Source organism: Diplotaxodon limnothrissa, linkage group LG16 (assembly GCF_057381915.1).
Source record: "Diplotaxodon limnothrissa isolate DT_005_m linkage group LG16, D_limnothrissa_male_GT1.1, whole genome shotgun sequence".
NCBI lineage: Eukaryota > Metazoa > Chordata > Actinopteri > Cichliformes > Cichlidae > Diplotaxodon > Diplotaxodon limnothrissa.
This window is the reverse complement of record NC_140611.1, coordinates 3,255,372-3,267,620: the sequence shown is the minus strand read 5'-3', so window position 1 is coordinate 3,267,620 and position 12,249 is coordinate 3,255,372. Positions and strand designations below refer to the sequence as shown.

The 12,249-nt window shown below is 41.6% G+C and overlaps 1 protein-coding gene across 7 annotated transcripts in view; it reads left to right on the top strand.

Moving 5' to 3' along the window:
* The window catches only part of ttn.2 (titin, tandem duplicate 2), a 219,954-nt gene that overhangs the window by 159,963 nt on the left and 47,742 nt on the right, over positions 1–12,249 (top strand). For all 7 annotated transcript variants that reach the window (XM_085373731.1, XM_085373730.1, XM_085373729.1 and 4 more), the window contains 20 exons: positions 36–723; positions 849–1,113; positions 1,296–1,622; positions 1,735–2,019; positions 2,144–2,443; positions 2,523–2,825; positions 2,966–3,241; positions 3,345–3,644; positions 3,729–4,031; positions 4,983–5,282; positions 5,368–5,655; positions 5,755–6,057; positions 6,340–6,642; positions 6,724–7,029; positions 9,303–9,590; positions 10,041–10,331; positions 10,475–10,762; positions 10,847–11,434; positions 11,761–11,865; positions 11,954–12,151. In XM_085373731.1, coding sequence (XP_085229857.1) covers positions 36–723; positions 849–1,113; positions 1,296–1,622; positions 1,735–2,019; positions 2,144–2,443; positions 2,523–2,825; positions 2,966–3,241; positions 3,345–3,644; positions 3,729–4,031; positions 4,983–5,282; positions 5,368–5,655; positions 5,755–6,057; positions 6,340–6,642; positions 6,724–7,029; positions 9,303–9,590; positions 10,041–10,331; positions 10,475–10,762; positions 10,847–11,434; positions 11,761–11,865; positions 11,954–12,151 — 6,305 coding nt within the window. The remainder of the gene's footprint in view (positions 1–35; positions 724–848; positions 1,114–1,295; positions 1,623–1,734; positions 2,020–2,143; positions 2,444–2,522; positions 2,826–2,965; positions 3,242–3,344; positions 3,645–3,728; positions 4,032–4,982; positions 5,283–5,367; positions 5,656–5,754; positions 6,058–6,339; positions 6,643–6,723; positions 7,030–9,302; positions 9,591–10,040; positions 10,332–10,474; positions 10,763–10,846; positions 11,435–11,760; positions 11,866–11,953; positions 12,152–12,249) is intronic.

Below are 12,249 nucleotides of genomic sequence, written 5' to 3'. Positions count from 1 at the left end.
TTTATATACCTTTATTTTTACAATTTGTTATCCAGAGTGCAGACTGTCAGTGAAGGAGGTGAGAGTGCCTGGGTAAAACTTGCAGATATTCTGGTGAGGGAGGAGATCCAGAAGCCTGTCATTGACCTGAAGTTGGCTGGAACACTGACAGTAAAAGCTGGAGAGTCAGTCAGGATGGAGGCTGCTCTGAGAGGAAAGCCCCAGCCTGAGGTTAAATGGATGAAAGATAAGGCTACTGGAGACAATCCCAGAATAAGCTATGAAACTGGCCCAGACTACTCAAAATTTCTGATGACTAAGTCCAAGCGTAGTGACACAGGAAAATACATTATCACTGCCACCAACTCGGGTGGGACTTTCACAGCATATGCCAATGTTAATGTCCTGGACGTTCCCGGCCCAGTGAGAGACCTGAGGATTACTGGCATTGGAGCTGACAAGTGCAGAGTGGTTTGGGATGCTCCAGAGGATGATGGAGGTTGTGAGGTGGACAGCTACATTCTAGAGAAATGTGAAACCAGGAGGATGGTTTGGTCCACATATTCAGCCTCTGTGGTCACACCATACTGCAACGTCACTCGTTTGGTGGAGGGCAATGAATACATATTCAGAGTGCGGGCAGAAAACAAGATGGGAACTGGCCCTGCCATGGACAGTAAGCCTATAACTGTCAAGACTCAGTTCAACAAACCTGGACCCCCTGATGCCCCTGAAGTCACCAAGGTAAATTTTTGTATACTCTCTACTCGGTTTTATTTCAAATTGTGTCTCGTGGAAAACATTTCAACATCTTCAAGCTTTTATAACATAGTAATTAACATAGCTATAATAATTGGTTGTGATTAAAGGTGAGCAAAGATGAGATGACTGTGGTCTGGGCTCCTCCTGAGAATGATGGAGGAAAGTCAATCACTGGCTACATCCTTGAAAGGAAGGAGAAGAGGGCAGTGCGCTGGGTGCCCTGCACTAAGAGCCCAATCTCTGAGAGACGCATGAAAGTAACCAACCTGATTCCAAACCATGAGTACCAGTTCAGAGTGAGAGCTGAGAATGATGTCGGTCTGGGAGATCCCAGTAAACCCTGCAGACCAGTTGCAGCCAAAGATCCTATTGGTGAGTTTGCTGTCACAACTTTACTATTAAGAAGTTCAAGTGGGGGGGTTGTTTTGTTTTGTTTTTTTGTGGTAGAGCTGAAGAACATGTAAAATGCCAGACAATGGGGTTTAAGATTTGACAAGCTTCGTCTTTTATTTCTGCATTCATAATAAGTTTTGTTTCACTGTCTCCACCTACAGAGCCACCTGGTCCCCCTGCAGCCCTGAAGGTGGCCGACAGCACAAAAACCTCTATCACTCTGTCCTGGTCTAAACCTGTCTATGACGGTGGCGCCCCCATTATTGGCTATAGCTTGGACATGAGGCTGAAAAGTGAGGCGGACCCTGAGAATCCCACAGTGGGCTGGAAGAGAATTGATACTCATGGACCACTGGTGCTCACAGAATTTACTATTGGCCAGCTTGATGAAAAGCAGGAGTATGAGTTCAAGGTGTCAGCCCAAAACCAGGTGGGCTGGGGACGCCATGCTTATTTGAAGGAGGCAGTGTCTCCCAAGGAGATCCTGGGTAAGAAGTCATCAGATTCTGTGCCTCAATAAATGTTTTATAGTACAGTAGTCTTGTAAATTTTCCAAAAGCTGATGACACTAAACATTCATTTGTTTTTCATGTAAAACAGAGGCTCCAGAAATTGAGCTGGATGCCAGTCTGAGGAAAGGCCTTTCTGTGAGGGCTGGTTGTCCTATAAGGCTTTTCGCCGTGATCAGAGGAAGGCCTGCCCCCAAGGTTACGTGGAAGCGGTTGGGTGTGGACAATGTAATCCGCCGAGGTCACGTGGACCAGGTTGACACCATGTCCTTCCTTGTTATCCCTGAGAGCACCAGAGAGGATTCTGGAAAATATTCACTCACTCTGTCCAACTCAGCTGGAGAGAAAGCAATATTTGTCCGTGTCAAAGTCCTTGGTGAGAAACAAAAAACGAATGTCAAATGGTGTATTTTCTTTTAATAACTTTTAAACCCGTTTAAAAAGACTGGTCACTAATGAGGAGGCTGTCATGTCTTTGATTTAAAAAATTTTGTCCACAGACACACCTGGTCCGGTTGGCAGCCTGGATGCCACTGACATCACCAAAACAACAGCTCAACTCTCCTGGTTGCCACCAGAGAATGACGGAGGCAGCCCCATCCTCAATTACGTTGTGGAGAAACGAGAGGTTGATAGGAAGACCTGGACCAAGTGCACAGAGGACCTGAAGAAGACTAGCTTTAAGGTCACCAACCTTACACCTGGCATTGAGTATTACTTCAGAGTCATGGCCTGCAACAAGTATGGCATTGGAGTTCCTCAGGACTCACCCAGGTCCTACTTGGCTGTTGACCCAATCAGTAAGTTCCGTGTTCTTCTGACTCTGAATTTAGTCTGTTTTGTTAATTGTTCCTAATCCCTGCTTTGTTTTGGATTCAGGTGAGCCAGACCCTCCAAAGAAGATGGACGTGTTAGAGATCACCAAGAATAGTGCTACACTGGGCTGGCTAAAACCACTCAGGGATGGAGGTGCCAAAATCAATGGTTATGTGGTGGATTACCAGGAGGAGGGTGCACCTGAGGACAAATGGACACCATATTCTGTGGTCAAAGACCTGACTATCGTGGTAGTTGGTCTGAAAGAAGGAAAGAAGTATAAGTTCAGAGTGGCTGCTAGGAACTCAGTGGGAGTCAGTTTGGCTCGAGAGGCTGAGGGAATGTTTGAAGTTAAGGAGCAGCTCAGTGAGTAGACAAGTTTAAACATTTCCTCATACTAGTATGGATAATAGTAACTGAGACACTGTCATTTATGTAGGTCAATCAAAAAGTTTAAATCATCATGAAATACAGAAGTAACTATTGATATTTTGTCTTCCTCTCAGTGGCTCCGAAGATAATCATGCCTGACATTGTGACAGTCAGAGCTGGATCCAAGATGACGATTGAGGCTATTGTGGCAGGTAAACCTGCTCCTGTCTGCAAGTGGAAGCAGGGCAATGAGGATGTGCTAACCTCTGATCGCCTGTCCATTGTAAAGACGCTGACAACTACCTCACTTATTATAAAGAATGTCACAAGAAAGGATAGTGGTTACTACAGCCTGTCAGCTGAGAACAGTACTGCCAAGATTAATCAGATCCTCAAAGTCATCGTCATGGGTAAGTTAGAACGGAGACTTTTTACACCGCTGGTTCTTGTAAACACATCAGCAGTGCTTTGCCCTGCCTTCCATTATCAACATGTGTGCTGTCTGTGTCTCAGACATCCCTGGACCCCCTGAAGCTCCTTTGGAGATCACTGAACTGGACATGGATGCGTGCACACTGCTCTGGAACTCGCCACAGGAGGATGGTGGTAGCAACATCACCAACTACATTGTAGAGAAGTGTGATGTTAGCCAGGGTGATTGGATCACCGTTTCTACATCTTGCACAAAGACGAGCTTCAGAATGACCAAACTGACACCTGGCAAAGAGTACAGCTTCCGTGTTCGTGCTGAAAACAGGTTTGGCGTCTCTGGGCCTACCTACTCTGAGAAGATGATTGCCAGATATCCATTTGGTGAGCATTTGTATTCTAATATGTATCATAGCTTCCCAACATTACAAGAATAACATTATGTGTTAATGGCTTTTTTCCCCAAAGATCCTCCGAGTGAACCCAGAAACCTGCAGATAAACAAGATCAACAAGGATTTCGTCATCCTATCATGGGAGCGTCCCAGCTCTGATGGTGGGAGCCCCATCCGTGGATATTGCATTGAAAAGAAGGAGAGGAATAGCCTTCTGTGGGTGAAGGCTAATGAGACTCTGGTCAAAGCCACTCAGTACACCTGCACAGGCCTGATCGATGGCCTGGAGTACACCTTCAGGGTGTCAGCACAAAACCAGGCCGGACAGGGCAAACCTTGTAAACAGACAGACTTCATCACTGCCAGGACTGCTGTCGGTATGAACACTTCTTATAACTAGAAAAACATCATAATTTTTCTCACCATTTCACCATATTGTTGATAAATTTCAGTTAAAACCAATAGCACAAAAATGACAACTTTAAATTCAAAGAGCTCTTCACAACACAACTGCACTTTTATGTCATTCATGTTTTTATTAACTGGAAAAAATATCATATACATCATTTTATGTATGCCCTCTGTTGTTTTTAACATTTCCCAATCAGTTTGTTGAAGCTAGCAAACATTTGATTTTTTAAAAATTATTTTTAACCACGGAATAAAAATGTATCTCCCCTTTTAGATAACGTGCTCCATGTACCAAGGCTAAATATTTAATAGTGATTCAGTTCAGCAGCCCCAGGCCCTTTAATACATGTCAAACAAAAAGATAAGGAAATTTATTTTTAAAATACCTACTTCCGTTACAAGTTAACTAACCAAACACATCTGAAATACAGAAGCCCATTTTAGCCCTAACATTAAAGTGGTGAATTCTATTTTTCTGTCTATCAGTTGATCAATCAGTTACATTTTTTTTTTAATTATCAATCAATCAATGTCAACTCAACAGTAATATAGTAAAGTATATAACAGTAAAGCTAGGGAACCCTTCCTTTAAATAAACATGCTGTAGTTGATTTAATACCCACAAAAACTGAGGAGAAAGCAATTAAATGATTACAGATGCTGCAATTCAATGATAAAATCAGTAGTTTAATTATTCCATGTCAAAATCACCTACACAATACTCCCCACCCACAATCGTCTTTGACTCATATCAGAATGATTCAAATTCTACTTTTTCTGGTTAATATATTTTCTTTTTAATTTCAGGATATATTGCTATATATATTTGCACTCTTTTGCATTCAAGTTCATTCTTTGTTATTTAAACTGTATCGTCTACAACTGTTCATTTGTGGGGGGGTTTTGTTTCTATCTAGACCCACCAGGAAAACCCGAGCCCATGGATGTGACCAAGAGCACTGTATCATTAGTGTGGGGCCGTCCAAAGCATGACGGTGGCAGCAAGTTGATTGGCTACTACGTGGAATATACAAAGCTTCCAGAAGAGAAGTGGACTCGCTGCAATGCCAACTGCATGAACATCCAGACAGAGAACTATGTGGTGACTAACCTACAGGAGGGTCAACAATACCAGTTTAGAGTCATCGCCAAGACCGCAATTAACAGCAGCCTTCCATCTGAGCTGTCTGACCCTATTCCTGTCATCGCAGAGAATGGTACAACTCTGCATAGTAACGAAAGTGATACACAAATACAGTCATATACAAATAATCATGAGGGTTTTTTTCCTCTTCTATGCAGTTGCTCCTCGTGTGGAATTAGGTGTTAACATGAAGAACCTGATTGTGGTGAAAGCTGGAGAAAATGTCTTCCTGGATGCTGAGGTCTTTGGCAAACCACTTCCCAAAGTGAGCTGGAAGAAGGATGGAGTACCTCTGGTCCTTGCTGAGGGAATGAAGATGTCCCAAAAGAAACATCTTCATCTGCTGGAGCTATACTCTGTCACCAGGAAAGAGACTGGGGACTACACTATCACAGCTGAAAATGTCAATGGCACCAAGTACGCCACCATAAAGGTCAAAGTACTCGGTAAGCTAAAGTTATGTTAGTTCATTTTATTGTAGTGCTTAAGCTAGCGTTTCATGTTTTGAGAGAAAAAAGCTTATCCTTGTGTTTTTTCTACCACAGACAAACCAGGCCCTCCAGCCTCAGTGAAAATTTCTAAGGTGTTTGCTGACCGTGTTAAGCTGCGATGGGTGCCACCACTTGCAGATGGCGGTTCTGAAATCACTAACTACATCATTGAGAAGCGTGAGACTAGCAGGGCCAACTGGGCATTGGTCACCTCAAACATCCATGGACACATCACTGACTGTTCAGTAGAGAAACTTATTGAAGGACACGAATATCAGTTCCGAGTCAGTGCTGAGAACCAGTATGGTGTGGGAGATCCCATTATGACTGATGCCGTCACGGTCAAGAATCCGTATGGTAAGAAAACTCACTGTATTCTACTTGAGGAGAATGAAATGAAAAAATGAAAGCATGCATGTTTTACTGACTGCATAAAGTCTCATATTAGCTTGACCATGTTTAAATCATTAAAATTACTGTGATTTGATATATATCTTGACATTTTTTTGCTTAAATTCAATTTTTCAAATTGTGAATTGTGTGACATGGCTAATGTGTAAGTTTTTTATTCCTTTATAACACCATGTTGATCAAAGTTGGTGTAGCCCATCAGAGAATTAAAACATTATCTCTTGTCAGATGTTCCTGGTCCATGTGAGCCACCTGTCATCACCAACATCACACAGAACTCCATGACAGTCAGCTGGAAGGCCCCAGCCAATGATGGCAAGTCTCCCATCCTTGGCTACATGGTGGAGAAACGTGAGGCCACTGAGCTGAGCTGGGCTAAGGTTAACCGCCGACCAGTCATTGATAGGACCATCAAGGCCATTCAACTGACTGAGGGCTCTGAGTATGAGTTCAGAGTAATTGCTATAAACAAGGCTGGTCTTGGGAAACCCAGCGACGCTTCAAATGGTGCCCTGGCTGTTGACCCTGTCTGTGAGTATCTGCTTTAAAACACACTTTCTAAATGAAAGTAAAACGCTTCAGACAACTAATTATTCATAAATAATTATTTAGATCCTCCCGGGCCACCTGCCTTCCCCAAGGTGGTGGACTCTACCAAGACGTCAGTTAGCCTTAGCTGGACCAAACCAGCATACGATGGTGGCTGTGAGATCATTGGATACTTGGTTGAGTGCAAGCGAGTTGATGCAGAGAGCTGGACAAGATGCAATGTGCCGAAGAAACTCCAGGCCACGAAATTCCTGCTGACAGGCCTGATGGACAACACTGAGTACCAGTTCAGAGTCACGGCTGTTAACAAGATTGGCTACAGTGAGCCCAGCGAGGTGCCTGGAAACTACATGCCTAAGGATATTCTAAGTATGTTCCCAGCTGTCTCTGATTCAACACTATTTAGATAAATAATTTCCAAAAGGAAAATTGTTTAGTTTACTGGTTTAATTTAATGGTTTTCTGTGGGGTGTTTCCACTGGAGATCAACAGCTTATGTCTAAATCATTGTTATGAATACGTGTGGCTATTGCTGAATCTCTAAAAGAAAAAAGAATTAAATCAAGAGGCAATATAAAAATCAATCAAGTTAGCTTGGCTTTGAAGGAGAGACTGTGTCAGCAAATACAGTAGTACACCTTATCTCTCATTACTATATCACAGTTTATCACTGTGAAAGAGGAACTCAATTTCATTAAATAACTTTAATGCATATGACATTATGGAGATCAGATTGTATGACTACTAACTGGCTCAGTGGTAATCGAAGAAAATGAAATAACCATTTACCTAATCCAACATAGAATTTCTCATATCAAGTCCAACTATTAGAAAAATTTGACCAACCAGCAATTTGCTAGCGTAATTGAAATTGCTGGTCTGGCCTTTGTGGTTATCTTTTTAATCTATATATTATATTACTTGTTTCCGCTAGCGAATTAACTTTATTAATTAAACATATTGTCAATAATTAGTATCATTCTTGGTGAACTTGATAAACTAAGACTTTCTTGGTATTAGCCAAAATTAACACTTAATATTTTCAGGAGGACAAATTAGCAAAAAGAGAGTACTGCCAAATGGGCAAGACAGATTAACAGAAGAAATAATGGCAACTAACAGACGACATAACAGTTAAGTTAGTCACTGTGATTAATGACCAGTGATGGGAATAACGGCGTTACAAGTAACGGCGTTACTTTTTTCAGTAACGAGTAATCTAACTAATTACTATTCCTATCGTTACAACGCCGTTACCGTTACTAACAAGAAAATGCGGTCCGTTACTATTTCAACAAACAGACGGTTGAAGCTGTGTTCAGTTTACCGCATCTTATATCAGCTGCAGGAAGTAGCTGTAAGTAATCTGGGCGCTGCAGCTTTAAGCAGCTGCGCTTCCGCGGATGGTGATCACGATCACTGTCTGGCACAACACCTGGAGCACAGGGGGCAAAACAATGGCATGAGTGCTGCTGTTTGACTGAGGAAGAATAAAGTAGTCGTGGTCAATCACATGACCACTTAAAGACAAAGCAACAAGGTGACAAGGCCACGTAAAACCAGAGTCATGATAAACTATATATACGCAGCGTTTTTTCCTCAATACTTTCGTCACGTTTACTGTCTAAGGACAGCACAGCGAACACTCTCTGCTTATGAGCAAACAATAAGAAAAACAAAACAAAAACTGCCCGTTTGTGTTGGTGGGAAAATGCACCATGTGGACCAATGAAAAAATGATATGGCAACATGACATTTGGTTGTTTAGGAAGAGGCGGAAGTTTCAGGAGTGACGGCGAGAGAGAGAGAGAGAGAGAGAGAGAGAGAGTTTTGAGATGTGAGAGATTTATGACGTTTAGCGTGTTTGGAGTGTGTAGTTAATGTGTTGTCTTGTGTAGTTAGTGTGTAGTTTTGTGTTGTGTGTCAGAACAATGAGGCGACTGCTGTCTCCAGGTAAAACAGGAGTGATACACCTGCTGCTGTCAGACCTGCAGGTATCAGGCTGTGATGTTTCCTTTATAGTAGACAGAAATGATGTTTTTGCAGTGGCACAAATAATTTGTGGCATCTTATTGAAGAACAGCTGATTGTTCTGTAAATAGTTTGAAATGGTTATTAAAAAGAGGGTAAAAGGTAAATGGATGCAAATAACTTTGTTATTTGTAAAACATGTGCATATGATTTAAACATTGACAATTTATATTTGCATTTAAAGTTATGAAATATGATTCATTAAACATGTTTGTGGTTGTTACAGTAAAAATATAACTTTTTCTACTCTGATTTTATGTTTTTTGTCTGATTTTAGATCAATTGTGTTAATACAGTTTGTCAAAATGAAAACATGACTGTAAATTCAGACATGTGAGGTTGTGCTGAAAAGGATGAGACCAAACAAGTAAATAGTTTTTAAAGGTGAAATGTGGAGGAAACATCAAAAGTAGTTAAAATGGCCAATTATACCCTGGATTTTTTTAAAGTAACACAATAGTTACTTTTCAAGTAATTATTACTTTTAGAATCTTGTAACTCAGTTACTAACTCAATTACTTTTTTGAAGAAGTAACTAGTAACTATAATTAATTACCTTTTCAAAGTAACTTATCCAACACTGTTAATGACCCACCCTTTGTTTCCTCCAGTTGCTCCTGATGCTGAGCTTGACGCTGACCTGAGAAAAGCTTTGGTTCTGCGAGCTGGAGTAACCATGAGGCTCTATGTACCACTGAGAGGACGCCCAGCACCGAAGGTGACATGGACTAAAGTTGATGCTAATTTGAAGGAAAGGCAAGGACTACTGATCAAGACATCGGACTGGGACACCCTACTGATGATTGAGGATGTTAACAGATGTGATTCTGGCAAATATGTTCTGTCACTGGAGAACAGCAGCGGCTCTAAGAGCTACACCATCGTAGTAAAGGTCCTTGGTAAGAATTTCTGGCATATAAAATGTTGAGTACACACACTCCAGTGAGTTGTACTGTCACATGCAATGTAGACATGTAAATGAAACCAAGTAAGTGAAAAACCTTTTCACTGATTTATAGTTCAAATCTATCAAGAGGTTTTTCTTAACCTGCATCGAGCTGAAATACAATTCTTGAAATGGTGGTTTTAAAAATTAAACATTAAATGTATTAAATGGAGTCGAACCTAGTTTTCACCTTAAAATGTGTAAAAAAGTAGAACATATATATGATTATATAAGATATATCAGAAATATCAGCATGAAGAAAGAAAATGTTTTTTTTTAAATAAATATAGAGTGCACACATAGGCCTAATGTGTGTTTTCACTTCAGACATGCATTTGTACTCGTGCTTGTATAACTTTCTGAAAGCTATAAGGCAAAGAAATTGCTTCTCTTGCCCACTTAGATTCTCCGGGCCCACCCTTAAACCTGACTGTGAAGGAAACCTCCAGAACCCATGCCTGCATCACCTGGGATGCCCCACTGATTGATGGTGGTAGTCCAGTTAAGAACTACATCGTAGAGAAACGTTTGGCTGAGAGGAAAGCCTGGACCTGTGTGTCAGCAGATTGTCCTAAGATTTCCTTCAGGATCACCAACCTGGAGGCAGGACAGGCCTACTGCTTCAGAGTTCTAGCTGAAAATGCATACGGCATTGGAGAAGGCTGTGAGACCCCAGGCAGCATCAGGGCCTCTGGTAGTTACAAGATATTTGATACTTAAATTTAAATATACTCATGCTGTATAGCCACTGCATTCATGAGCTCAAAGAAAGACACTATATATGTAGCTAAAAAAACACAAACGTTCAACCTTCGTCCATTTGTCCTTCCTGTGCAGAGCAACCTGGTCCAGTGACAGACTTCAAAGCTCAGAAGACTACAAAGAACTCTATCACCCTGTCCTGGAAGAAGCCCATCAATGATGGTGGGAGTTTTATTACTGCATACATCTTGGAGCAGGGTGAAGGCGAGGAGAAGTGGAAGCAGATCCTGAAAGGCAAGAATACCTCACACACTATTGGAGAACTGACAGTAGGCAAGGAGTATTCTTTCAGGGTCAAGGCACTCAACGAGTCTGGAGAGGGACCACCCACTGAGCTCACTGCTGTTGCAAAGGACCAATTTGGTAAAAATGCCTTCATGCTATTCTTAGTTATACTAAAATTATAATGTTGAACTTTTTAATGATGATTATCCTTTTGAACTTCAGTGCTACCCGACTGCAACTTAAGTGATCTGCACGATGGCTGCTGTGTGGTTAAGGAGGGCAGCACAACACGCATTAACATCCCCATCACTGGAGTTCCAAACCCCACTGCTACCTGGAAGAAGGGCGATATGGGAGTGGGTGATACTGGCCGGATGTGTGTTGAAGCATCTCAGGGCATCACCACCTTACTGATTAGAGACTCCCAGAGAGGAGATGCTGACACCTACACTATAAATGTCAGGAACAGTGCTGGCTCAAAGGACTGCAAGTTCCAGCTGAAGGTGGTTGGCAAACCCGGTATTTGCACTGGACCCATTACGTTTGATGAGATAACTGCCGATGCCATCACACTAGAGTGGGGACCACCCAAAGATGATGGTGGTGCAGAGGTGTCTAATTACATTGTGGAGAAGAGGAGAACAACAGATAACAAGTGGACTACAGTGGCTTCTGCCATCCAGAAGACCACCATGAGAGTGATCAGACTCCATGACGGGATAGAATACATCTTTAGAGTGTTTGCTGAGAACAAGTATGGGGTTGGAGAACATCTGAGGTCTGACCCAGTCGTTGCCCAGCATCCTTTCAGTAAGTATGGCCATTGTCTACTACCACTGTTAATTTATAACTGATTATACTTCAGATCTTTTTGTCTTGTCAAGACATTGTCTCTAATTTTTTTTTGAAAAAGGGCAAAATTATCTCTAGTAATAACATTTAGTGCTCATTATAAGACCTGATGTATTTGTTTTACAAATGTACTTTTAAAATACTAGTAAATGAAATGAAACTATAGCTTTGTTTAGGGATTTTTTAAATCAGTCTTTCTCGTGTAATGACATCATCTGCATTATACTGAACTGATTTTATTACACATATTAATGTCTTCCTCTCGCTTTCTCTTCTTCCTCCAGATGTTCCCGGGGCACCTGCTCCACCAGAAATTGTGAGCATCAGGCATGAATCAGCCATCCTGACTTGGGTTGATCCAAAGGACACTGGTGGTGCCCCAGTTACTGGTAACAAACAGTGATCAATGTACATGCTAAGTATGAGCAAACAGCAAATAACAATCAGTCTGATCAAGTAATTTTGTGTTTTCCCTAGGATATCACATAGAGTATAAGGAAAAGAACAGTCTGATGTGGAAACGGGCGAGTAATACTCCTCTGAGAGTAAAAGAATGTAGAGTCACTGGACTGACAGAAGGATTAGAATATGAGTTCAGGGTAATGGCCATGAACATGGCTGGCCTGGGAAAGGCTAGCAAAGTAACTGAGGCCGTGGTTGCTCTGGATCCTATTGGTGAGTCCACTGTTATTGGAATCTTTTTTTTGCTCTAATCTTATTCAACTATGTACTGTTTACAGTACTTGTTACCTGAGCTATGGCAACCATGTCTC